At 42.6% G+C, this 27,100-nt stretch overlaps 1 protein-coding gene across 1 annotated transcript in view; it reads right to left on the minus strand.

Annotated features, from left to right (window-relative positions):
- tmtc2b (transmembrane O-mannosyltransferase targeting cadherins 2b) overlaps window positions 1-10,199 on the minus strand; it is a 123,450-nt gene extending 113,251 nt beyond the window's left edge. Inside the window, exon 1 of the mRNA XM_050073771.1 lies at window positions 9,767-10,199. Within this exon, the coding sequence (XP_049929728.1) occupies window positions 9,767-9,849 (83 nt within the window). The 5' untranslated portion in view covers window positions 9,850-10,199. The remainder of the gene's footprint in view (window positions 1-9,766) is intronic.
- Between the last annotated feature and the right edge of the window lie 16,901 nt (window positions 10,200-27,100).

The raw sequence follows: 27,100 nt of genomic DNA on the forward strand, positions 1-27,100 counted from the left end.
ATGGCTAAACTTATTAGCGCAATAACAATCACTGTTTAGGTTGACATGCATTGGCCTTGTTTTTAATCTTGTAGCTGTGATAATAGACTTTAATTTTTGTGTTTTAGTGAAGCAGTATGCTTGATTGAGGAACCACAAGATCCAGGTAGTGCCTTTTCCTGTGGTTTTTTATGTCTATTTATCTTTGGCATTTCTGTACTGTAATTATTTATAGGCTGACGTATTGGTCTCACCAAATTCCAGAAAGTGATGCAAAATATTTCTTTAGTTTCTTGTGGAAAAAAGGCTTTTCAAACTTTTCATTGTAAGAGCAGTGAGGGAGCAGCTGGAAGGAGAAAGTTCACTCAAGCCTACCACAGATCACACAGTGGTAGCTGCCGTCCCATTCAGGGCCACACAGCAGTCCAAGCAGCTTATCTAACTGTTTTGACAGTCACTGAGAAACCTGGTGACCCAGAATGGAAAGGTAGGTAAAAGGAAGTCCACGGTTAGGCAACAGGATTGCAGTGTTCTGCTGCGATGTGTGCATTTCCCCACGTTTTACATGTTAGGAAGTGCACCAATAAAACACTTTCTCGAATTTAATCGTTGTTGCACATTTTCCAAATATGCAGGTATTTCAGATTTTTCCTTTCTGCCCTCACCACAGGGAATGCACTACAAAGTCCAGCGTTTTTAAAACGAACTTTAGGAGCTGAAATTCAATAACCAAGATACAGTATAATGAAGTCTTATTCTGGGCCTGATGACAGTGAGGGAGAAAAGGGAGCATCATATCTAGTCAGCTGTTTCCTATTGACCTAAATATGAACTCAGTCCGTCCAAGGCTCCGAGGCTTCAAGTGATTCTGTAGGGTTTTGCGGGCAGGGGAAGCAACTCACAAACATATCAGAACCCCTCATTAATGGTATTTTTAGAAACAAATGAATTTCTGCCAGGACAGCTTATCTTGCAATTGTGGCGAGGGTGAAAATACAATTTCTACCCTCATCGGCTATCTGTTGGAAAATGAGAGCTTAGGAAAATGGAGATCCAATCTATCTGTGGTCAGACACTGAACTGATGTTTCCGGGCTGGTGTAGCTCAAGTAAAGAGGGCCACAGTATCGGCACATTCTAACGAGAGATTCATCCATTTGTGTGCAATGACTAGATGGCAGGAGATTAGTTACTGTTTCAGTGACGCTCTGGCATTTTGAGAGAAAAATGAGAAAAAGAATTGGAATGAAAAGAACGAAAATAACTTTTTACTTTTACAAGTTTGTTGACAGCTACTGTGTCTGGAATGTGAACAGTCTAGAGTTGGAGCACGGTAACTGTGTATAATCTGTAAACGTTGGTCAGAAATCACAAACACTGTCTTCCCCTCATCTGAGAAAATCTATCAGAGAAAGTGTGGGGCCAACAAGATTGGGCAGGATGCCTCCCACATATCTCCTTCCTCTCCTGCCAACAGATTGTACTCCCTGGTGATTTGAGGGAGGAAACGCAGGAACATCATAGTTTCCTCTCCTCCAGACAACACATCCATTGCACAATGAAAATAGCCAGTACCACAATGGTCATCAGTGATTTTTATCTTTTGTTTGAATTTTTATTTGTCATTTATCTGCAAAAACTGATTTTATTGACCAGAGACACTCTACTTACAGTGTCACCTTTAAAATTGCTATAGCCTTGAGAGTGTAAATCTAATATTCCAGCCTGGTCTCACTGCCAGTGCGTAAAAATACACCACTTGGGCAGTAGCTCTGGCGCCATTATTGTAATGTTTAGCATCTGTTTACCCCAATACATTGTCGACTCCAATGTAAACCTATCCGTGTCATTATTAGACACTCAGTGGACGTAGTTTAAAAAGCATGAAAGTTCACTCAAGGTGGGCGAGAGTGGAAGTGGATGGGTCCAACAAAGATCGGACTCTGACCCAAGAGACTGGAGTTCGAGACCAACAAACGTGTTATGGTGTTTGTGCCATTATAGCCATGTGTTTTTTTTATAGCAACACACAACTGCCTTTTCGAGTCGAGTGTTTCTTAGCAACATCTGTGATCTTTTCCTAAACATAACCAAGTAGTTCTGTAGCCTAAACCTAACGACAGACCCCATTTGTGCCACGAGAAGTCGGGTGCTTCTTAGCAATATCCACAATCTTTTCCTAATCATAACTAAGTAGTTTTGTTGCATAAACCTATCCACCAACCGCTAACGTGAGTCACCTCAATTGACTAACATCAGCCACGATCTATGCCAAACCGCAGATCCCTACTTATCGCCGACCCTTCTACATCAAGATACAATGCAAAAGGCTGCCCTGGCTTTGTTCAGTAACATTGGGGTTTCTGCCCAAGCAGCAAAATATGACAAGTATGGATGAGGTGACGGTGATATTCATTCTCCTTTCAGCTCTGTTTTGTCCTACATCAACTCTCGAAGGGAAAATGTGATCCTTTAGCTGCTAAATGTGACCTTATGTTCCCTAGCTAGTTGCTAAATTTATTTGTCTGCTGTTTGGTGCTGAGAAAGTAGAATAAAAGGCGCTTTTAGAGCTTTTATGCTGAAAACAGATGCTTGTTGTGTCCACAAAACACTATGAGAGCAGTCAGAGTGAAGCAAAATGATAAATTTGGAACCTTAAAACCAAAACAATTAGCTGAAAGATGCTATAAAGCCAATGCCCTGTGGGTTCGTAACTATAAGCAACTCCTTTTATATTACTTATAGCCATTTGATCCATAGTTACTCTAAAAATATTGATTTTCGGCACAAAATACAATAATATGACCACATGTGCTTTTTTCATGAGGCCATCTTCACTGACTCTGTTACGTGCTGTCTGTGCCATTGGGCACTTTGATGTCTCCATCCTGGCAACTACAGGCAAACACAACATCCTCCATTTGAATCCACTTCAAACCTTCCCCTTCAAACTGCAGAAGGGAGAAAAACCCTAAACTGCTTACCAAACGGGACCATCTGGAGGCAGTCGTTGGATGATGGGAGCTGGAGGACTGAAAGGCTTTGGGGGGTTGTTTAAGGGAAGGCAGACAGAAAAAGAGAGAGAGAGAGGGAGAACTGAGCAGCTACGTCTACCAAACCATGTCGTGAGTCCCTCTCTGCAGGCAGGACGGTAATTACAGGGAGCAGACAGAGAGAGCCTGACTGGGAAAAAAAGCGGAGATACTCAAACTGCTGGGTTGCCGCCCTTGAGCCCTCAACATAACCGCAACCAGCCCATCCTGCAGTATAGGCCATGAGAGTAGGGTTCCAGATCAGTGCACTGACATACAGAGCCAAGGAGGAGGCAGCCAAGGGCACAGACGGCAGCACAGCCTACGTCAGGCCAGGTAGGTCAACACAGGCTGGCTTCCACCTCACAAGGACCACACAGAGCCTTCAGAATGTTAACACAGGCACTTAAGACTCGAAATTGAGCTGTGTTTGCCTGTGCATCTCTGAGGAAACTGCCTACAATACATGATAAATAAATAAATAAAATTACGCACAAAATCCCACCAAAAATAAATGAATAAAGATTCACTACTGTTTTTTTCCGTAACCCGGTTGGTATGATCATTAAACAACATGAGTCATCGCCCAAAGCACTGTGTGGCTTCTTTGCCGTCATCGACTCCAGAGCTCACATCAAACTGCATCAGCGTGAAACGTTCGGTTCTGCCCCCCCATCCCGACTTCTCTAATAAAGCTTTCAGGGCATGGAGCAGAGCGGCGTCTCGCCTTTACCAACTGTCTGAACATTATAAATCACTGGCCATGCCCAGGGAGGCAGCGTCCTTCAGCGTGACCCGCAACCTTCACACATCCTCACACAGTCAAACATCACACCAGGGCAGAAAAATGAGCTGGGTGCAGTTCATCACATCCGTCAAGCTCCTGACAGGGAACGATAATCCATAAAACCAGTGTGTGGGGAGGCTGAATATACCTTGAAAACAGCTCAATGTTTTCAGCTGTTAAATGGAGAGAGTGGCTGCTTTTTTGACTTCACTGCTAGTGTGTTCACCTTGTTTAACCTGTGGCATAGTGAGGCTGACACCCTCTGGTCAGCTGATCGATTGGTTGGTCAATATGCTTTTGTGCGACCGAATTCTCATTGGTCCGACAATCACTGTTGTTACTTTCATAAAGCTGTGTCCACCAAAGCTTTTTAGCTTAAATGCCAGGCGCTCTTCCAAAACAATGCCCAGTTGGGAGCAATCGAGTGCTTTGGAGATGCAGCATTTTTTTCAGGTGAGATGCATCTGGTTGCTACCTGTGAACTCAAAAATGCTGGCACAAGGTAGAGTACTTGCTCTGACCCTTCACTAAATCAGTGACTCTCAGCCATGGATGTATAAAGAAAAAAGGATACAGCATTGGAGGCGGGGCCCCGTTCATTCCTATGGAAGCTGCTCAGTGGTGCATGAAGCCAAAAAAGCCAAATTACCTGGATGATCGCCATCACTTCAACACTTTGTGGCCCGTAGACCAAGCACACTAGAGACTTCGCCAACCAAGCCAGCTGCTTCCGCTTTAGCGCTTTGCTTTGCTATGTCATTTCATGGGGGTTTTGATGCTAAAGAAAATGTATCAGCTGATTTACCAACGTCACTTTCGCAATTCAAGTCAATGGTCATCATCCAATGGATGTGATTACGCTGTATGGCCACTATGACGATTGGCTTCAAAGCCCGGTGCACCTCCTCAACCAGAGGTCCGGCAGCTCCAGGAGTCCTCAAGGAAGCTCCAGGGTGTCCCCAGAAAAATGGGCAATAGTTTATTTTCAGTGTTTAATTCACTATTGAAGTGAGATCAATGTGGATAAGAGTCATAAGAGTGACTATTCTAATAATAGGTTTCACTTCCCTTTACTGTTATCTCCTCCTGACAATAGAATTCTGGTCGTATCTGACCACCAAAGTTTTTTCAGATGTCCTATGAAATCTTATGAATCTTATGAAATGGAGATCTATGACCTAATGTGTATTAATTTAGGGGTCCTTGAAACGAAAAAGGTTGAGAATTTATGCTTTAGATGAAGGGAGGGCTGATGCACGTATGGAGAGATGACGAACCGTACGAACCGTACCGAGTACTAATTTTTCCTTGGGCATGTGACAGTTGGTCTTTGTGTTGTTTGTCGCACCCCTCTTCTACACTGGATGACAGTGACGAGAGCAGTTCTTTACCAAAAGTTAAACCTTTTTCATCTCTCGGCAACCAGAAAAAAAAAAAAAACCCAAACGTGCGGAATAGACACTTAACTCCTTGTCACACTGCTGGCATTTGTAGCATGTAAATATGCAGAACTCAAATTGCTAAGAACTCAAAAACTATGATGGCTTTAGGAAAAGAAAAGTTTTAGTAGAAACAAAGCTACCAGGTATTTTTTGAACAGTAGCTGACTAAGATTTTCTTTGGTTGAGTACAGCCCTTTGGCACAGAACCTGTGGCATACATTTTGCCACCTACAATCAAGCTAATACCATGTGAATGCATTCACCAGACTTTGCTCTTATACCGCAGGTTCCTAGCGTGCAGGCTTACAGCAAGTCACACAAAATTGCACCAGTAATTCTCCTCTGACATTTATCTGGGCTCTACCATTCCTTCACTCAGCCCTAACTGTAGATTACAGCAGCAGCAGAGATATGAACTACATGACGTATGATTCCCATTTTCCAGTGCAGGTGTCAAAGCTGTGTATGTGTTAATGATGAGTGCGTCCAGGGGAGGGAGAGGAAATGCTCCCCAGGGTGATTTGGCACTGTGGAGCAGGCCACTCTTCTAGACTGTCGTTTTTATCGAGGGAGGGGCCATGACTGACTGCATGGTCAAAGACTGCATGCATGGGATTATGTTTTTACAGCCTGGAGGATAACATTTCGTAAAACACACATGTAAACCGTTTCTTCCCTTTTCCTGTGACCTCCTGATGGCCTTGGTTACTATGTAGGGAATGCATAAAGTTTGCTCAAATTAATGTGTAACCAGTCAGCTCAGTGATAAGAAGTAGGCTGTGACTGAGAGTTTTTTGTTTTTCTCAGACACTGCCTTCACCATGATAAGAATATATAGAGAGAAAGCAACACATCATTACGTATTCCACCGCCGTACGAGACGACCAGCCAATCGATTAAAAACCCTCAGGTGTTTTCCATGCCAGCTTTGTAGCTCCTAGACATTTTACATGCACCCATACACACGCCACAATTTTGGATCCTAACTTTTAATCACTTGCTGAGTTAAGTCAATGCATTAGTTTCACAGCCAGAAGCAAAGAAGTAGCACAATCTGTCTTCTCACAGAGAGAAATCAATGTTCCACTGTGACAAAATATCCATTCCATATTTAATTCCTCTGCAACTATTTCTCATAAACATTCAATGGGAGCCACAGAGTTTTCTTTTTCTTTTAGATACACAACAAATAAAACATCAAATACGGATCTTTCTTTAGAGCTGGGGATGTCAACTGTTTGGCCTAACCATTTATCAATTGAAAAATGTTATGCATGTCTGTCTATTGGTCAAGTTTGCCTCAGTTTAACGCACTGCACACCACCAGGGTCTGGTGGGCGCTAATGTTAGCTAGCAGCACTATTCATTTGATGATTACTGCTTATAACACCGTCCCGACCCAACAGCATTGCTATGGAAACAAGGTGGCCACCCTCCGGTCTCCCCCAACGTTGCTGCAGTCTAAGCGGCCCAATTCTGAGCTGCACATTCCCTTTAACATTGTTCACTACTGTTAGCTCTGTCAGTGCTGTTAGCAGCATTAGCACTGCTAGTGGTGCTAACACAGTAAACAGTGCTAAAGGGGTTTTCCTGCTCAAAATGCTGCAGGGATGACGTTTTTTGTAGCCCTGGTTCCCTCGTCAAAACACCAATGGGATTTTTCCATTGGGTTTTGGGTTATTAAAGAAAATATGCTCTATCAACTCTGAAAAAAGCTAAAGTTAGGCTAAAACCAAACTACACCACGGTTGCATAATGTTGCCAGTCATTTAACCAATCATTTAACCACTTGTTAGCAACCACCTTTTTTAAAACACCTAAAAGCTTCAAAATTCAAGAGGGGGTGCTTACTGATGTATTTTATTTTGTAGGAAAAAAAATGTGTTAACAACAGTCCATTGACCCATTGACTTCAAGACGAGGGAACCGGGAGTGCAAAAATGCTAACTTATTTCTGGGTTTTAGGACTCATTCCTCCACCACTACATGAAGCTGCTTAATCAGCGGGGCGACCTGGTTGGAGGTTGGAGGGTGGGCACAATGTTTCCACAGCAATGCTGTCTTACGCCCCACCACTGGGACAGCGTTGCTAGCGGTAATCGCCAAATCGGCAGCGCCACTAACTAGCTCCCACCTAGCTAGCCTGGCTGGTGCACAGTGCAGAGCAGCCAAGGCTGATGTTAGCGAACTAGTAGAGACTAGATGGAAGGCAGAGGGTTAACACATCTAATGAGCTGTCAGCAAAGCCAACAGAAAATAAAATAAAAGGCAAGACATTTTCATCACAGAACACTAACATTTCCCCACCTCTACATGGATAGCACTTTGAAATGTAGCGCTAAAGCTTACTTAGTCAATGAAGCGCCAAAAAAAGATAAAGGCCTCTCGAATTTCACATAATTTTGCATTTTTCTTCTTAAAATGAAATGGTTAGTTACCAGTTAATGAGTGTCGGCTTATTGAAAGCAAAATTAACAGAAAGTGACATCCCTATTTTGAGCACAAGGCCTCACATTCTGAAATGCTGATGGCCTTTGAGTTTAAGAAAAAAACATTATCTGAATGATTCATAAATTACTGTCAGACTCACAGTTAAAATAAATCCTACCCAAGAGCTGCAGGGTGTTGGGTAATGGCAAGCTCGCAGTTTGATTTATCGTCATTCACACATTCAGCATTTTCCATCATGACAGCTTCTTTACCATCACCGAGTCACATCAGCTTCTTTTCTGCTCCAGCAAAGCATTAGCATTAGTTAGATCACTCTGTGTGTCCAGGGCTGTTTTTCCTGAGCAAAATTACATATCTCTGTCGCACCCACCCTTCCTCTATCTCCCTCCCTCCCCCCGGCTCAGCCCAGGGGGACAGGAGACGGCTGCTAATTGCGAGCCAGAACCAAACGCATGGTGTTAAAAACAGATAACGCTGGATGACAGATAGCCTGCAATAAAAATCATGTCAGACACACAATATGTCAGAGAAAATCTTACAAAAAAAAAAATCCCCAGCCAGGATTGGAGAACTCTGTCAATCTGTTTCACAAGAAGCCTGAAATAACTTGGATCCAAACTCGCATGGTAATAAATAACATTATGTTAACATCTCCTCACAGAATATCAGGGTTGGGCTTTCTGTCTTACATTAAAACTTGGAGGCTGGAGGCTCCACGCAGCAGCAGCTGACTCTGCAGCAGCAGCAGCAGCAGTGGTAGGTAGCCTCTCACCTCTGCACAGCATTGCCACTCCCTGACAGGTTTATGGACACAGAACACCATCTTTCTTGCACATGAGTTTGCCTGAATCACCTGACCATAACACAAAGTGCAGAGCAACTCTACCACACACAAAGAACTTCAGCGAAAAAGGCCTTTGGGGATGTGTTGAAGCAGGAAGTGTTCTCCACACACAACTAAGTTGTAGAGGAAATACACCACCAGTTGCTATGGAGGGTGTTAATGTAGTGTTTGCTCAGTAGCTGTGTCCTCTGGGTGTGTTTTAAAAGCTGCACCTGTTTAACAAACTGCCGGGGCAAAGCACACAGAGGATTACGAACTGCACAATAGTCTGGTAAAAACAGGTGTATTCCTTGTATCTATAAATATGAGCTCATTATGAGTAATCCTTAAAGCAAGCAGCAACACAGCGGTGGCAGGGAAACGATGGCTCTGACCTACATCAAGGCATGGATGGTGCATAAATGAGCCCGAGGCATTGACAACCATCCAGCCATCAAATATCAAACGGCCAGCTATGAGTAATGCATTACCCCCACAGTTACAGCAGCAGCGGCTGAAGCCATGCACAAACTGATGGTCTTGAGTGGAGGAGGAGGAGGATGACAACTTACTGCCTATTTTTAAGTAAATTAATAATAAAATACTTTGCTCAAAGTTTCAGCAGGCTGCACACTCGCAGCAGTTGGGCGAAGGGACTTCTGCTGTGAGGTGAGGAGACATATTCCTCCTCTAGAGATCAATTATTTCCTCGGCTCAACTTAAGACTTAGAGCAAGTCCAGAGTCTGGAGACTGCAACACTTTGCTCTGAGGCACAGTGCCTATTTACTGCTGCTTTCACTGCTCATCCTATTAAGAACTGCAGGAAGATATTACTGAGAGAATGCTGCAGGAATGTCACTGATAATGTGAAGATACTGTATGATCATGATGTCTCAACACACACACAAGTGTCTGCAGGAATGAAGCAGTGATTTCCAACTTGCTGACACACTGTAAGACACTACAGATAAACAAGGATAAACACAGCAGCAGTTCGATCACTCTCCAGTAACAAACTCTATTGATAAATTGACACTTTCCTGAAGGCAGGCTGGTTGTGTTAATTGAAAAGCCCACATGAGTTGCTGCTGCAATAAAACGCTGCTCACTCAGAGTTAAGGCAACATCATGAATGAAGCCTATCATCATTCATGTGCTGTTGCGTGGAGCTGATAAGGTCCAGGTGAGGACACACAGTGGGGACAGTGACGTTAGTAAAATGGGGCTGGATGTCATTCATTCACTCAAGTACCTGTCATCGTAGCAGAAATCGGCGCCCAGAGTGTTGACATACAGGACCAGAGCCACGGCGCCGCACAGCAATTCTGCAAACATTTCTCTGCCCCTCACGCACGTGGAGAAATTATTTAAAAAAATAAGAAAAAAATAATAAAAGAGACAAAGATGTAAAGCGAGACAGAGAGAAGCAGCGAATCCCGATCTGTTCCCTCTCAGTCCCCGTCTTTGTCAGGATGTCTCTGCGAAAACAAGTCCGTCTCTCCCCCCATCATCCTCGGCGAAGTGCACAAAGTGGATAATCCATAGGTGGCTTTCTCTCTAACCCATGTTGGGTCCAAGCTGCGGAGCTTTTTATCCTGCGGGGAGTTGGGGCAGAAAATAAAACACGAGCAGCGTTTGGTGAATCTGTGACAGCACGCCTTCCCGACACGGAGGAGGATCAGCGCTCTGATGCTCAGCGGCCGCTGCTGGGTAAACGTCGGGAGGGAGAGCGCTGTCAAGGCCGCCATTTTGATATACACAACTTCCGGTTGGCTTTTCAAAATGAAGCTCGCTGATTAAAGTTGCATTTTATCAGCAAAACTTGTGTCAAATTAAATAAGAGGAATTGTGATATTAGGACGCTTTCTTGCAGTTTCATTAAAAATATCTTACAATCTTATTAGGACAGAAAAAAGAAAAAGTAATGCGTCACTAGCATACATTTAATGCAATGATAGCATGTAGTCTATATTTCACATTACTTACCACTGAACATAATTCTGCCTTTTGTACATAAATACCTAATGTTGCCACCCATTTTAAAACACCGAATAATCCATTTCTGCTCTATCTAATTTTTTAAATCTAATTTCATATGTTGTTACATGCTACTCTCACCCAAAACAGCGATTAAAAAATATACATAAAATAAAGATTAATCATAGAAATGTATCTTTATGACAGTTTCCACACAAAGTCACGTTTCTAATACTTAACTTTCAATTTATAATCGTTCCTGTGCTTTAACACTGATTTAAATTTACTCCACTTCCGCTTTTGCTCGTGCTGTCTCTGTGCAATTGACGCAGTCGTGATCCAAACGCATGTGGTTAGGAGATCTCCCGCGCATGCGCACCGCCTCTCCTCCGGAGCTGGGGATAAATCACACTACATGATGCTGAGACCCGTTGGTAAGGGTCATTTACTACCACTAACAGTAGTCCATAATATGGAGGTGGTCCTCAGAGTGACGTTCAGGGACATTTAGGAGTTATTCAGTTGGGTCCTATGAATTCTCCGAACATAATCATGAATATTAAATTCCATTTGATTGTTATTTCATTCCTCAGGGGTTCCCACCTTAATGAATGTATTATTATTCCAGCAGAGGTGCCACTCTCCTCCTCTACCAACAGCAGCGTAGAGTACCTGATGGTAGAGACTATTAAGTATCTGTTCATGCTTAATTAGGATGCATAATAATTAAACCCTGAAGCTGTATAAAGTGAAGCAGCATTGATGTAAAATCATTTAGTGTGTTGTGAATGATTTTAGTGAATCCCAGAACTTTTATTCTAATGCTGATCTGGCTTCGATAATCTAAACATAAATGATCACAGCTGCAGAAAACAGCGGCTATAAAAGGAACATTGTGTGTGCTTTGACTTCTGTTCAGTGAAGAAAGGGAAAGGGATGGTGTGCTTTTACTTGAGATCATAGTTTTGTAAGTGAACTACTGTCAGTCCGCTGACTAGATCCTGTCCGAGTGGAGGCCGCTTTGATCAAAAAGACTGGTTGTCTCATTAAATCATAAAAGGAAAAAAGTTTTCCTTCAGCTGATGTGAAGAATCTGTGACATGTTCATCACACTGGCTACTAAAAGTCTTGTCAGTGTCATTCCAGTAATTGCTTCCTATTGCTGTAGGTTTGATCAGGCTTTGAAAATAAATGACTGCACACAGTATAGCTGGCCCCACGGTGACCAGTAGAGGGCTCACCGTGCATGATGTCTGTGGGGAGAACTACTCAGTCATTATTTCAGTCTGTGTTGAACAACTAAGTGCATTATCCTTAATTAAAATTGCATCAATTATCAAATTATGAGCTTATTGTTCCAAAGTGACCCATTTAAAACAGTGAGAGTGAAATAATACAACGAGAGGTAACTTCAGTGTCTGGTTATTATTATACTTTCCTAGATTGGATCTTGTGTCATCAATTTCAGGCTGAGCAACATGCTTTAATTTCCAAAAACAATATGCAGCATATTAGATTCAAAGCCTTCCACCCTTCATGACTGTTAAAATGTTCTTGGACTCACCTTCACAGAGGATATTTTACACAGCAAGTAAGAGACGAGCAGCAAGGAGAGGAGGAAAAAAGAATAATTGTGAAAGTGCTCCGCAGACAAAGCATGAAGCCTTGTCCACAGCATATTGATTCAGGGTTGTTTCAATAGACAGACCCCATCTGTCGGCGCAGGCTTCAATGTAGCCTTTCACAGGACAGCAGCAGGACACTACCATGTAACACATTTCAGGAATTAATTAGAGTGATCACAGCAACCGGCACAAGGTTTTTGCTTCTGGTCTACAACTCGCCGAGGACTGATTAAATATCCAAACATGGATGTTCCGACTGTGTTTTCACATCAGGGTCAGAGCATTTGAACATGTGTTTCAATGTCTCACTGTTTTTCTCTACAAAAGGATGATTTAATTGCTTGTGCTTTATTTTCCACAACTGGCAGCAGTGGCAAGTAATTTACTCCAGTGCTGCACTCAAGCACAATTTTGAGGTTCTTTACTAGAGATAGAAATGTTCAGTTGATGCCACTTTGTGCTTCTACTCCACTACATTTCTGAGGGAAATGTACTTTTTACCCAACACATTCATTTACCAGATATTATTACATGGATGGAACAGGCCTACTGTGCACAGGCCAAGTGACCAAAGTTTCAGGGGGCCTTCACCTGCAAAATGTCACTTGAGGAGACACATACCAACCAGGAAGAGTCCCAAAATGACCCCAAAGAAACATAAAATGACTACAAAGAGACACATAAAGACCAGACAGAGAAACAAAATGACTACAAAGAGATGCGAAACAACCACAAATAGGACGCAGCAACAGAGTGCCCAGCTGCATTCTCGCTGAGTCGCCATTAAAGTGTTGTTCATGTACTCATTACCACGGTTATGTCACCACAGGCTTGTGTGTGTCTGCTACCTGCCACAGAGAACTAATAAACGTCATTAAAAGTTTGTGTTTGGACATAAAGTATCTGCTTGTGACTCCATTTTAACATTACATTTCACTGCCCCATAGCAGCACAACATACAGAAGTTAGCATGGCATCAGCTAACTATGCTAAATAACATAGTGCCATAGCTATAAACAAACCATATGATTGGCTGACGCTTCACCGTGTCATTGGAGTGCTTAAAAAGTTGTGGCCAGCTCAACTTTTGTTTGTAGCGTGTCACGTCCATCAGCAGCGTCAAGCGTAACTTTGTGACTTTGTGTCACCGGCTTCTATTGAAACTGAATTGTCGTCTGTTGCTGTGTCTCTCATAGTGTGAAAGAAGCAAAAGAGACAAAAAACTTCAACAAAAAGATGCAAATGGCTGCAAAGAGCCAAAAAAATGACCACAAAGAGACACATAATGACTACAGAGAGATGCCAGACGACCACAAAAAGACACAAAAAACAGGGAGATGGGTAAACATTACAAAGAGATGCAAAACAACAAAAAGACATAAACAATAATATAGTCTGAAGCCATTTTTACACAGAGATCCCACTACAGGCCTCCTTTGGATTTTTACACAGAACTTAATGAGGGTGGCATCATTCCGCCCCAGTGTGTGACTATAAACTGCTTAGTGGCTTTATAGAATCAAAAGAGGCATGGCGAACATGACATGTAACACAGCAGCGCGGGCCTCATAGTGTGACATAAAACATATGCATCGGCAGCAGTTTCTAAACAACAACAATGGCATCAACATGGCAATAACAATTATTTACCTTCCCTGTAATATGGTGACTGATCTCGTCCTCTGCTCAGAGGGTAAGGAGCTCCTGAATCCCATTGTTTTCCCAATGAGCAGAAATGTACTGTTCTTCTTTTTTGAGTTAGCCGCTAACTGCTAACAGCTAACAGCTACTTTCAAATCTCCCACGTAGGGTGCACGCATAACACGTCATCAAAATGTTACACCCATTCTGCCCATGGTCCCATCCTGCAAGCTCTCCTTTTTATACAGACACTGTTTCAGTGTTCTTAAAGACCAGACCAATCTGTCCACTGTTTCACAATCATACCTTAAATATAGAACATCAAGGCACCATGATGGTGCGATATTCCAGGCTGTGTAAAAGGGGCTTGCTTAAATATAAAACATGAATACTTCTTACACCACTGACCTCTGGATCATGTGGGGAAGTGAATCATGTTTACATTATTTACCATTTCTACAGCAATGCAGTGAAATATTGTTAAGATTAAAATGCTATTTATATGATATCAAATTTAATGTATTTAAAGTATTTATATTGGAACCCCTGTGTGAGGGCATCACTGTGGCTGTACATTATGAAGATAAGTTCTCAGCTTCACACATGTAAAGTGTCCACTGAAGTGAAAACACGTGTAAGTGTGTGTGGGTGAAGGAGAGAAAAGAGGGGGTGCTGCGGGGTGCTTCAGCCTGATGTGTGTGACAGAGGAAGACCTCCCTGAATGTCTTTGGATCCTGGATGGTTTGAAAGAATTACAGGGACACTGCTTTGGCTGTCAGATAATTACAGGTTCAGACCCACGTCTGAGGGCCAAATCACTTCTGCATGGAAAAAAAAAAAGAAACGAAGAAGAAACGCAAGTGTGGTAAAACAGAAAGTGATGCTTAACGCAGGCTCTCTTAAGTATGGCTTCGCACGAAGCCAAGAGGCTTAATCGACTTTGTGGGTGTTTTGGAGGGACTGACATTCAGCAGAATATCAAGCAAGATGTGATGTGTGATCTGGATCCCCTCACACTTCTGCTTTTCAACCTGTACTCCCAAACTCTCCGGCAATCAGGAAAAACACAAGATCATTAGTTTGAGGCTGCGAATACTCATCTCGACACAGCTTAGTCAGCAGTAAACCATCATCAGCAAATTGCTTTTCACTTCAGAGTTGATGGCGCAGTCGGAGAGAACGTAACGCTGACGGACAGATCGAGTGGAGGCGGAAGAAGCATGTGTCTGTCAAACAGGACGCAGTGGCATTTCCATTAATATAATTTGTCTCTTTTTCATTAGGGAGTTAGCAAGTCTATCCGTGTGGCAGGTCCATTAACTGTGAGGGGGCTGGAGCTGGAGGAGCAGGAAGTTTGATGGACTTTGTGCTGCTAAGAGAAAGGTCTTGGGAGATTTAAACTGTTTGGTTGTGTGACATTAGGAAGATAACATTGAACCTGGTCCTTCTGAATATACAATATATGGAGATAACTGCTTGCGTACACTCATACATACGTCCTCCACCACATCTCCGTGTGCGATGGTGCGTAGAGAACAACATTTCCAATTTAAAAAGCAATTAAATTCTGAGAAGAGAATCAACTGTATTATCAAAGCACCCAGCTGCAGCTTGCTATTATCTTTGGCATGAACTTGCTTAAATCAGTGGTACATAACCCAAGGTTCTTTGGCTGCACTATTTTTTTTTCTCCCTTCAAGTAACCACCACCATCTTAGGAGTCTATCAGCTCAGTCTGCGTCTTGCTTTGAACCCCAATGCCCCCTGCAGCAGCAGCCACGCTGCTGTGTCTCTCACAACTCTAAGCAGAGATGGGAAAGTCTTGATCTTTGGTGAGGAAGGGAACCCTGTCTTTTCTCTTTTAAGTCCTAAGTTCTGAGGCGGATTCTTGTTATTTGCCGAAATGAAAGCAAGCTGGAGAGAGTAAGCCACGGATGAACGACTTTGATTTTTTACCTTCTTTTACCCACACATCAGCCGCCACCTCAACTGATAAGTAGCAGAGAATTCAGCATTTGCAATGTTAAAACATTCACGTGCGATGAGAAGCTCCAAAGGATCAGTGCACGCATTTCACAGCGGCAGAAACGGTTCAATTTTAATAGCCAGCAAGAGGCAGGAGGGTGATTATTTATGGCACCAAAACAGAAAGGAAGGAGAACAATAAAAACCGCCTGCAAGAACAGAAAACCAACCGATCATCCACAAAATGAACATTTTCCATGCTGCATTTCAACACTTTGTATGAAACCTGTTATATTAAATGTCCACTTTAATTTCTGTTATCATTAGCAACACAGGATTCAGTAACTTCCAATTCTCTTTTTGATTAAGCCCCAATTCTCCACAGGATGAAAATGCCAACACAGCAGCAGCCTGCTATAAATAAAAACAATGGATCTCAAAGTAAAGTAAAGTAAAGCTGGAGCTCAGCATAGCCAAGAACTCCCATCTGTTTATGCTATACAGACATAGGCATTGTCAGAGGAATGCTGCGGCTTTTTTTTCAGCATGCCATTTTTTACTGTTAACCCAAAGAAAGGGGATAACTGCAGCTGATCAGGAGATCGCTGTGGCCGTGTGGTGGTGGTGGTGGCATGCTTCCCACAAGTGCATGTCTAACTGTGCCAGCCTATACGTGTCCTGCCAGCCGCATGCCGCCTGTGTCCTTTTCAGCACAGTCGCAGACTACAGGAGCACTCATACTCATCTGCATAATGAAATTACCCGGAGCAAGGTCTTTCCACGGATGAATCAACGTCTCCACTCCAGAGACAATCGCTGAAACCTCTGTTATTCCTAACCTCTGCCTGTATAACCCATGCTCGCAACTGGCAGGTTCCACTGCACATTAGAGCTACATGGATTTGTACTGGATCCTTCTGTAACCTTTAAATAAACAAAAAGGACACTTCTTGGACAATGGATGTTTATGTGACCGCATTTCCATGGAGCACAATGACCCATTGCTGCAGCAAGTTTTGTTTTTGCCCCTGCAGATATTGGGTGCAGCCAGACATCTTGGAAGTAGCCTTCCTGCTCTATCCCGCAACAAAGAGTCAATAAAGCTGCGCCATGGTCTATAAATAAGTGACATAAAACGGAGAGATTGCTAAAACATATTGTAATAAAAGACTATTTTAAGTTGCACACAGAACGCAAGAGGTTGATGATTATCTATAAAAACTGTTTGATCTGTAGCAATAACCTAGAATATGAATGATCACTTTAATGAGGCTCAATGGACGTCTTAAGCTTAGGTAGCTCATCTCCTCTAAATCCTATAAATATGTTCAATAAGAGGATGTTTACAGCCATTTTAACGAACACACAGCTCCCCGAATCTGTCCCAGCAACCTGAGCAGGCTGTGATTCCCAGAGCAGTAGTTGTGTGGGTGTGTATGTGTGTTTAAAAAGTAGGATAGTGTACAGCATGTGTGCCAGAAAGACAGGTTGTGTGGGTCTGAATGTTTTGCACCCACACACACATACAAACCAGCGTGTCTGTTTATAAGAGCGTGTGTTTATACATCAATCCCAGTCGTTTTTGATGTGTAACATTTGGTCCTCAGCCCGCCTCTGATGAGAACCGCAGCTGATCGGGGTTAATGTGTTCTGCAGAGGATCGGAGCGGAGAGGCGAGCCGAGGGATCCTTTAAAACGTCAGCTCAGGTCTCCTCTGCCTGCTCCTCCTGCTCTCAGCCTCCACTCCTCTGTGTAAGTGCACACCAGAGGAGGACTTACTATGAATAAAGGTCTTGTTGATGTTAAGGAATTGTGTATTTTTTGATGTCATGTCTTGAGACAGAGTTAGACAGAATTACATGGTCACCGGGCCCCGTCATGAGTCTCTTGGCTCGGCTGCAGTTCGGCAGATGTTTGAAGGAGCGGCGTTCTCTGCAGATGACTTAGACAACCAGTGGATGGAAATAATGGAGCTTGTTCATAAAATGCCAGTTGCTAAATATACCTCCAAGAAAAAAACATGTACAGCTTTTTAATTTTTACAAGAGGCTTCTTTCACAGCAGACATTTTGACTTATCATAGCAGGAAAAAGTCTCCACACACAGTTCTGGGAAGACGTGTGATCAATCAAATTATGAGAAAACACCTGTGTGGGTATACCACAAGTGTGTAGGGCATTTAAAGCAGCTATGATTAATATTTTTTTTACAAGAATATGTGATGAGAATTCAATGTCATAATGGCGATGAACCACGGAGCATTATCACCTGACTCTGCAGTTCCCTCTGCTCTCACCTGAGCTGTCAGAAAAAAAGTGTTGTCATTTCACATTTTTGCAAACCACGAATATGTTACAGATGCATGTTAATACGTATCCTATCAATGTTACAAGTGATAATATATAAGCTGACTTTGTCATCGGGAGGTGGAGGGGATGGTGGGCAGCGTGTAACCTAGGTGAGACGCTTGCCAAGTTGCAGACGCCTGCAGACTACTGTTCGAAACCAGCAACAATTGTTTTTCTGCAATCCTTTGTCTCCATGTGGTAGCACCAAACCTGGGTGTTTTTACCGACACTGGCAATGTTTCCCAGTGGTGCTTCCCAAAACAGTTTGAGCCACTAAACCTAGGTGTTTTTCACCAACCTGTCCCTGCTCTTCCAGCAGCTTTTGTCCCTCCATACGTGGCTGTTTTAGCCAAAACAAGATCTTTTCCAAACCATTACCAAGCAATGTTTGTCCCCCAAGCTAACTACACCTTCACCACAGCATTGTTGAGAAACATAGAGCTTAAGTGTATTCACTACAAAATAATGTACCAAGGTAACGTATCTGTGTATGCACAAACACAAACATTTTTTTTCCGGTGATTGGGTTGCAGCTCTAAAGAGTTTTTAAATGTCTTTCAGCTCATTGTTTTCATTTTCTGGTCCTGAACTTCACTGTTTTGGTTCACTTTCACCACTCACAGCGTCGTTTTAGACCACAGCAGGCAGCTGTTTTCAATGGAAAAACCTCTAAAATCCCACTGCGCAATACCTGCTCAGCACCAAGCAGCAGACAGACACAGTTAGTGAGTGGCTGATGAACATAGTGGAGCATTTAGCAGCTAAAGAGGCAGACATTTCTTGATAGACCTAAGATATAAGTGAATTTTACACGAGAGACATGACTCCAAATGAAGGATAAAGTTGTTGGCTAAAAAGGCAACTACCGACTAAGCTTGGCACATCAACTTCAAACAGTCTGGTCTCACTGAAGTACATAAAATGACTACGACCCAACGGAATGCCAATGGAAAGTCACTGGGATCCTTTGAGGTGAACCCAACAAATTCCCTGTTTCAACAATGTCATGCAATGGGCGGTGGTTAATATTATGACCCTATAGGCAGTAGAAACAGCGACAAACTCCATGTAGGTAGGAGGTTGGGGTGGTGGAGGAGTCAAACAACTTAGGACCTTCCAGCCCGTTCTCATTTCAAACTCGTCAGGTACTGCTGTTTGTCAGTGATCTGGGTGTTTGATACTGAGGCTAGAATACCGTTGCACAGGCATGGACTTCTGAGTCAGACACCAGTGAAGACAGCTGTACTTTCATGTCGGCATGAATCATGGCCTGGCACCGTCTGTGTGTAACAATGGCATCAGGGGCAAACACAGCCAGACAACAACGTAAGTTATTGGACAAACAGTCCAAGTGGGGTGGGCGGGAGCGGTAGTGAAAGGGACCAACAATCACTGACCTTCAAAAGTCAGGGATGACTTATTTTAACTTTAAGACTTCCGTACTTTATGTACTTCAGTCACATGATGTTGCGTCCTGTACGTAACAATTGTACTTATTTAACCAAAGCCACGATCTTTTTTAAACCTCACCAAGATTTTTTTCCCCCACTAGACATAAGCAAGTAGTTTTGGTGCCCAAACCTGACAAAACTGCGAACATGTAATTTAAACACATTATATTCCACCATCATGTGATGTGGTGTTAAGAGATCATGGTCATCTTACATCTTACTGAGAAATGAGTTTGACTTAAAAGGTGATAATATGTCAGTGTTGTGACGACAGCTAGTTTCTGCCACCCTCATGACCAACAAAGCAATTAATGGTAGTATTCAATTACTGTATACGTAGGGCTCTTTCACACCTACCTCATTTGGTCTGCACTTTTGGATTTTCCCATTCGATCCAAGCCAATATTTCAGGTGTTAAACCTCTTCATGAACCACAGTCTGGATCAAAAAGCTGAACCTTGGTCTGACGAAAAGAAGTGGTCTCGGCCTGGATCAAACTGAATCACGGTTTGGTAGGTTTCTGGTGTGAGAACATTTTTGGGACCGTTTAGACTTTCCGACCAATTACAGGAAGTTTTGGCAAGCTATAGTTAAGTGTAAAGGGTAGTGTCAAGCCTCAGTGCGTAGCGTGTGTGTATGTGTGGTTTAACGACAGAGAGAGTGACGGTGGCAGTGCTCAAAGCAGACAGATGTAGGCATTCAGAACAGAGGAGAAATTAGCAGTAAAGTTGTCAAGTGGTTGTAAATTTACAGTGAAGGTTTTAGTTTGTCCACGGATAACACAGTATAACAAAATGAGCCGTGGTAGCATATGGAAGAGGAAGAGATGACTTTTTAATAAGTGAGTTGGAAAAAATTTCACAAAAACTCTGACACCTTTCAATCATTTTCCAAGAGGATGAGAGTAAAGGGATACTAGGGGACCAGAGAGCCTGTCTACACACAGGTGTGTCATGTATAGTTCTTTGGTGTGCTTGCACAATTGCAATGTGAAACCAGAACTAACCTGATCAAATAAATGAACACTAGGGGTGGAAATCGCCGAGGACTTGCGATACAATATTATCATGATATTGCGATATGCTGAGTATTGCAATACAACATATTGCGATTCCCCAAAGGAAAACTTTGTCACCATCAATTTTACCTCATAATATAAAGTTGTCAGTCTGTTCATCTGACTTTAATCATTTTTATTGCAGCAAAAAGTAATGCAAAGCAGACAGACTGGTCAAGCACCTGCATACTTGATGGATCTGGTGTCCTTTCACTGTCCTGTCAGGTCACTGCGGTCCGCTGAAGGCCACCTACTTACTGTCCCTCACACAAGATTAAAGACGAAAGGTGATAGAGCCTTTAAGGCTGTTGCACTGAAATGGTGGAATGCACTACCTCATGAGCTGAGAGCGGCCTCTTCCATGGACATTTTTAAAAAGCAGTTAAAAACACATCTGTTTAGGCTTGCGTTCCATTAATTGTCCATTGTATCATCTCTGTATTTCGCTGCACTTTACTTTTTATTTGTTTTTGTGTATTTTGCATTGTTTCTGTTATTGTATTTTTTGTATTTTATCTTGTGAAGCACTTTGTGAGTCCTCTCTGTGAGAAGTGCTATATAAATAAATTTACTTACTACTTACTTACAGACTGATCAACACCATCATAAAACCTGTCAGAAATACTGCTTACACCTGACAAACTTAATTGATGGCAGATTGTATGCCCTCTGTGAGGCCAGTGAGTGAAAACACTTCACATGCAGGTATCCCGCTAACTGAATGGCAACACCCATGTTAGAAGCGTTGTCTGTTGCAGCAGCAATCCCCCATTCTTGTGTTGCATTGTGCAGGAGGTCTGTACCAGCACCATCTAGTGGACTAAAAAAGCAATTGATTTGTTTATTCTAGTACCATAAGTTGTATTAAAATGTATGTTTGCAAAAATTAATAATGTATTCGGTGTCCGTGTATTGATACAATATCGCCATGCAAAATATTGCGATGCTATAATGCTATAGATTTTTTCCCCCACGTCTCATAAACACTGACAAAAATGCCAATCTTGGTTTGGACTTCAAGCACAACACCAGCCAGCTAATTCTACGCTAAACATTTAACTATATGGAATGACTCTCCAATTCTTTGTCAGACTTCATACAGTGGCTTGGAGGAACAGTGGGACCGACTGGGAGCCTTCCCTAATTTTTTCCATGAATGAGTTGATAGATCGGAGCAGCCATAGATGCTATCAGAGAGGACTCACAGAAAGTTGATTGAATTGAATGAATTACTGAAAGATGTTCCTGGCGAAAGAGGTTTTATTGTCTGTCTTTTGACAATTATCGGTCAAATCAATTTTTATCAAGATGTTCTCCTGAATGTCATTAGCATAGGGAACCAATTTAGACTGCAGGCTTTGCACATAAAATCAAAATCAAATGTGAAGCTCTCAGAGTGGTCTCATGGTGTGTCTTGCATCAGCAATAACTCCGTCGTCGGTGCACTCCTACGTCGTAAACATGTTGTTTGATTTATGGTGGGGTGAGCACATAGTGGAGAGTGACTAGTCACTGAATGCTAATGTGCCAAAGTTAAGCCTTGCATACAAATGTCTTGAACCCCCCCCCCCCCCCCACCCCCATCCCGCCTTTGCCAACACACTTCTAGCACTATTTCTCTTTCTGCCCTCTTCTCTTTCTCTCCTTTGTGCCCGCTCTCCTGCTCTCGCTGTCGCTCCGACTTACTTTTCTGCTCTCTCTTGGGAGACAACACGCAAGTTGACAAATTGTTGTTGGGCCGCTCTCATGCTTTTCTACGTAGTGGAATAGTTTCAGCGGTGAAGACAACACGCAAGCAAGTGGCTCCAACGTTTTCCTTTGTTCTCCTTCTGCTTTCTTTTCCTCTCAGCTCCAATAGTGTTCAGAGCCAGATATTCACATGGTGCCTCAGTGTTGAAGTGGAGCCACACACCAGGATTTCAGGCTGGGTATATGTGGAGGAGACACACAGAAAACTCTGTTTGGGGCGAACAGAACTGCACTTAGGCTGTAATTTGTCCATATAATGTGGTCTGGGGGATTATGTGCTATTATACATCAGAGGAAACCGATGTCTTTTACACTGGTAATAATGTCATTACAAGTATGAAAGAACAGAGACGAGTGTCATCAGAAACAAACAAGCAGGATGAAGCACATCAGGCAGAACATGTTCTGAAATCAGCTGTTATCCTGCTAAATACTTAATGAGTTTCATGTGTCACAGATTCAATTCTGGGATTTAGTGACATACTGCAATGATTTTTGTCCTTTCCTGGTGTAATGCACACCACTCGGGGCCCTGATCAAACATAACATACTGCAATACCATTTCAATTTGTTGTTCAAAGATCAAAGGAAAAAGCAGTGCCAGATTCAACTGAGTGGAAGTGACACATGACAGTGTGCTCTACTAGTGCTGCTCTTAGTTACTGTTGAGCACGATGACAGATCTCAGCGACAGTTCTGGGCTGCTACCAGTGGCAGATCTTCCTGTACCCAGAGGCACAGGTGCATAGGTGAGTGAGTAGTTGGCTTGATGAGGTGGGTGTGGTGGACCGGCAGGAGCGGGAGATGTGTGGATAGGTGATAGGCTGGCAGGCAGGTGTGGAGGAGAGGCGGGGTTGGTGGAAATTTACTGGGTTAACTGAGAGAGTGGCATTTATGGCAGGTCGGAGGTGCACACTGTGACATTTAATTTGAAACAGGAAAGGTCGGCATATACTTAGTTATAGACTTTCACCATGACTTTTGCTTACAGCGCCAACCCCGCTGTTGCAGTCAAGCCCAAAATTTCACATAAATACATGTTAAAATGGAGAATTGTGAACTTAGACACAGTCACACAGCAGAAGGGAGCTGCTTTCTCTGGAGCTGTACCCACTGATCAAGTTCCTTTTTGCTCAATTCAGCACAACTCTTCCTGCATCAGCTCTGGTTGGCCTTCCAAAGGCTGCGCAGCCATTATTGGAGTGCCGATATTGATAGCTATTAAAATGTCCTATAAGCACCAATTACCAAAAGGGGAATTTTGTCATTGTGGTGGTACCTTTTCCAGCATCGCAACATGTAATATTCACCTCTGTTTCAATCAGTGTCTTATTTTCACCTTGTCATAATGGTGGCAGCACCCATTCTGACGGTGTAACACATAATAGTCACTAACATTTTATAAATATAAGGCTTGTGTTATACAGATACAGCCTTTCCTTAAACAAACCGATGAGGTTATCCTCTCTTTCCTCCGTCGTAAACTGCCATTTTGACCACAGCTTGCTTGTTAGCTAGCTAGCTTGCTAATTCCGCTATGCTTTTATGCTAACGTCACAGAAAATGAGCCAAACCAAGTTGTCACTCATCTGTTGATAGCAGTATGCTTTCCTATGTTGTGACAAGAGTGTGTGAAGGAAGCATTAACTTGTTACATTTAACTCATGTAGTGACTGGCTAGGTAGCTAGCTTGCCAATTCCACCATGCTATCATGCTACACTGGTGGGGAATACAGCACCTTTTTATTTCAAAAGAGCAATGGCCAATGGGGAAACACCAGAATTAAGTCATGACTCACTCTGACTTGTGGTGTGACTTCACTTACTCACTCACTCATAGACAGACTTCCGCACTGATGTATTAAGAGACCTGGATGCAGCATTGGCTGCAGGCCCCATTCATTCCTATGAAAGTTGCTCAGTGGTGCATGAAGAGAATTGAGCTGTCTTTCCTCAGTATAAAATTACGTGGATGATCAGCGCTGCTTCCACATTATTGGGCCCATAGAGCAGGTGCACCGGAGACTTTGGGCCACAGGCCATGGCCGAGCATGCCCGAGCCTCTGACTTCCGGTTTAGTGCTCCGCTAACTTGAATCGGGATAAGATAATTTAACCTTGCAGCTCTTTTAGTCTTTCCAAAAGTTATTAGACTGAATGGATTAAATCTTAATAGTGGAATGAGGTTGTGACGTTCAAAAAAATGTATCCATTGATTTATAGACTTCTCTATTATAATGAAAGTCTATGGGAAAAAAAGTCAGATGTGGCAGAAATTACATTACCACTGTTTGGCCACTAAAATATAAAAGATCATACTTAGGGATGCACCGAATATTCGGTAATCGAATATATTCAGCCGAATATTGCAAAAAAACACACATTCGGTATTTGGTGGAATAAGTGAAAAGCAAGGCTGAATAATAGCGGCGTGTTTTGATAATGCAATCAAACAGCGTGCGGTGACGGACGGAGTGAAATGTCGGCAGTATGGCGATATTTTACTCCGTCCGTCACTGCACTCGCATTTGCGACTAAAAATAGCTTTGCTCGAGCAAAATAAATCATTCAGCACGCTGTGCGAGTACAGATTTCAACCAGCAGCAGAAACGAAAGGCGAATCCCGCCGGTTGTGGGTTGAACGGGGGTCACAGACACAGACAGGAATGTATTCCTGTCAAATACAGCGGCCATAGGCTTACCGGCAACGGAGAAGTCCGGCTCCAATAATGTCCTCTTCTTGGCGTCATGACTGCCCAAAAGTACCTGGACAGCCGAGCCATGGCAGCACACAGGTATGTGATGTGTCAGAGGAGAAACGAGCCGTTCACATTTCTCTCTTTGTGGCAGGTAACGGTCCACAAACCTCTCTGCACTTTAGGGACTGTTCTTATGAAGGGACTGTTCTTTACTCGTCAGGGGAGGAGGGTGGCTGGTTGATTTTTATTTTTTTTTATATATTTTATTTCGATCCCCCCTATGTTAATCACTTATTGATGCTGTTTTTGAAGTATGAATAAGTCAATAAGTAATTTATTCCACTGAAATATCATTGATGTACTATAGAAAAGTGATTTATCTTTTTATAAATGACAAAAAGCGCATCGGCCTCATTTTCGCTGTGGTATCGTGATACTACTCAGAACCATGATATTTTCATTGGTATCGTACAGTGGGATCCAATTTTGGTACCGTGACAACACTACTCTGGAGGGGGTTCATCTGCAAAAACTAATGAAAAACTAAATGGTATTCGGTATTCGGTACTCGGTATTTGGCCAAGCGTTTAATTTTATTCAGCCACAAATTTTGATTTCGGTGCATCCCTAATCATACTACTACTACTAATAATAATAATAATAATGATAATAATAATAATAATAATAATTAATATTATTAATTAGGGAGCTGCTTTCTCTGAAGCTGTTCCCACTGATCAAGGTTCTTTTTTTATTTATTTTTATTTTTATTCTATTCATATACACATTATTAGTTATTTATTTAGTTATTTAATTATTTATTGGAGAGGCTTGTCTGGGATGCAGAATGTCTTTGGTCTGGCACTGGCTGCTCCTCTGCAGCACACATACATATGAACAACAGCAGAATAAAGAAAATATGACCCCTGCAACTTGAGAGACTAGAAATGTGATCGAGCCTGAAAGTCTCAATGTATCAAGATATACATAACCAGGGCCTGTGCATTCATTTGAGATGTCTTCAATGTCTAAAATCTTATCTGACAAGTCTGAGTTCTATGGCACATTTTGTAAAACAAGCTGAGGACAACAGCATATGGGCTCTCTGTGTAGTGGCGTTTGCCAGCTCACGCAATGTGAGACGAAGAGATGACAGATACTAAACAAAGAGCTCGAGTGCTCGAAATACCACAATACCACAAGCAGCCTCGACATATTTTCCGTCAAATGTAATGAAATTGGATTTAAATGTTGCATAGACACATGAGCATCTGCCAGGCCCAACGTACATGGACTCAGACTGGGAGACGATTTCATGTGATAGGTCAGCTAAAAAATAAATGTTTTTTCTTCTTTCAGAAAACTAAGAATGTGTTTTCAACTCCACTGCTATTTTGGCGTATCACAGAGCTCTAACTGAATGTTACAGCAGGCTATTTTCCACCATCATAATTTCTGGTTTTCAGTGAAAAAGAATGGGGTGCAGCAGATGTTGTTTGCCACTGATTGCCATTATTCCCACTGCCCAAAGCTGGCAAGCAGTCCATCTGGAGCCCAATGTTTAAAAATGAAAATCAGCTCTATATGTGCCCCTAGAGCAGATATTAGACTGTACTGTGGTGTACTTCCAGCATACTGATGCGATAAGTGCAGTAGCCCATTATTGTTAATCAGAATTGAATCAGTGACAGGCAGGAACATTGTAAAAGAGAGAGCGTATTTAGAAGTGCACAGTCCATATACAGAATCCTTCATCGTCAAAGCCCTGGAGATAATATGCAGAGAGAAATGGCTCCAGCTCCCATCTGAAATTACAGAGAGTGCTCTGATACTGCAGCTCTGCAGCCTCATATCACAAATAATGACCATGAGTGAAATTCCTCCACACGCATAATGATGTCTTTTGTCCTCGCTGCGCTTCGGGCGCCGTGATATTTCAAACTGTTTATATCGTCAACTAGGATTACACAGACCCTTTGCTCTGCAATTCCACCACACTCCCCTGTGATATAGGATACAGTGTCACTGAGGCTCTAATGGGCCCTTTAATCTGCACATCCTTTCAACAGCCCAGC

This window comes from Epinephelus moara, chromosome 20 (assembly GCF_006386435.1).
Source record: "Epinephelus moara isolate mb chromosome 20, YSFRI_EMoa_1.0, whole genome shotgun sequence".
NCBI classification, from domain to species: domain Eukaryota; kingdom Metazoa; phylum Chordata; class Actinopteri; order Perciformes; family Serranidae; genus Epinephelus; species Epinephelus moara.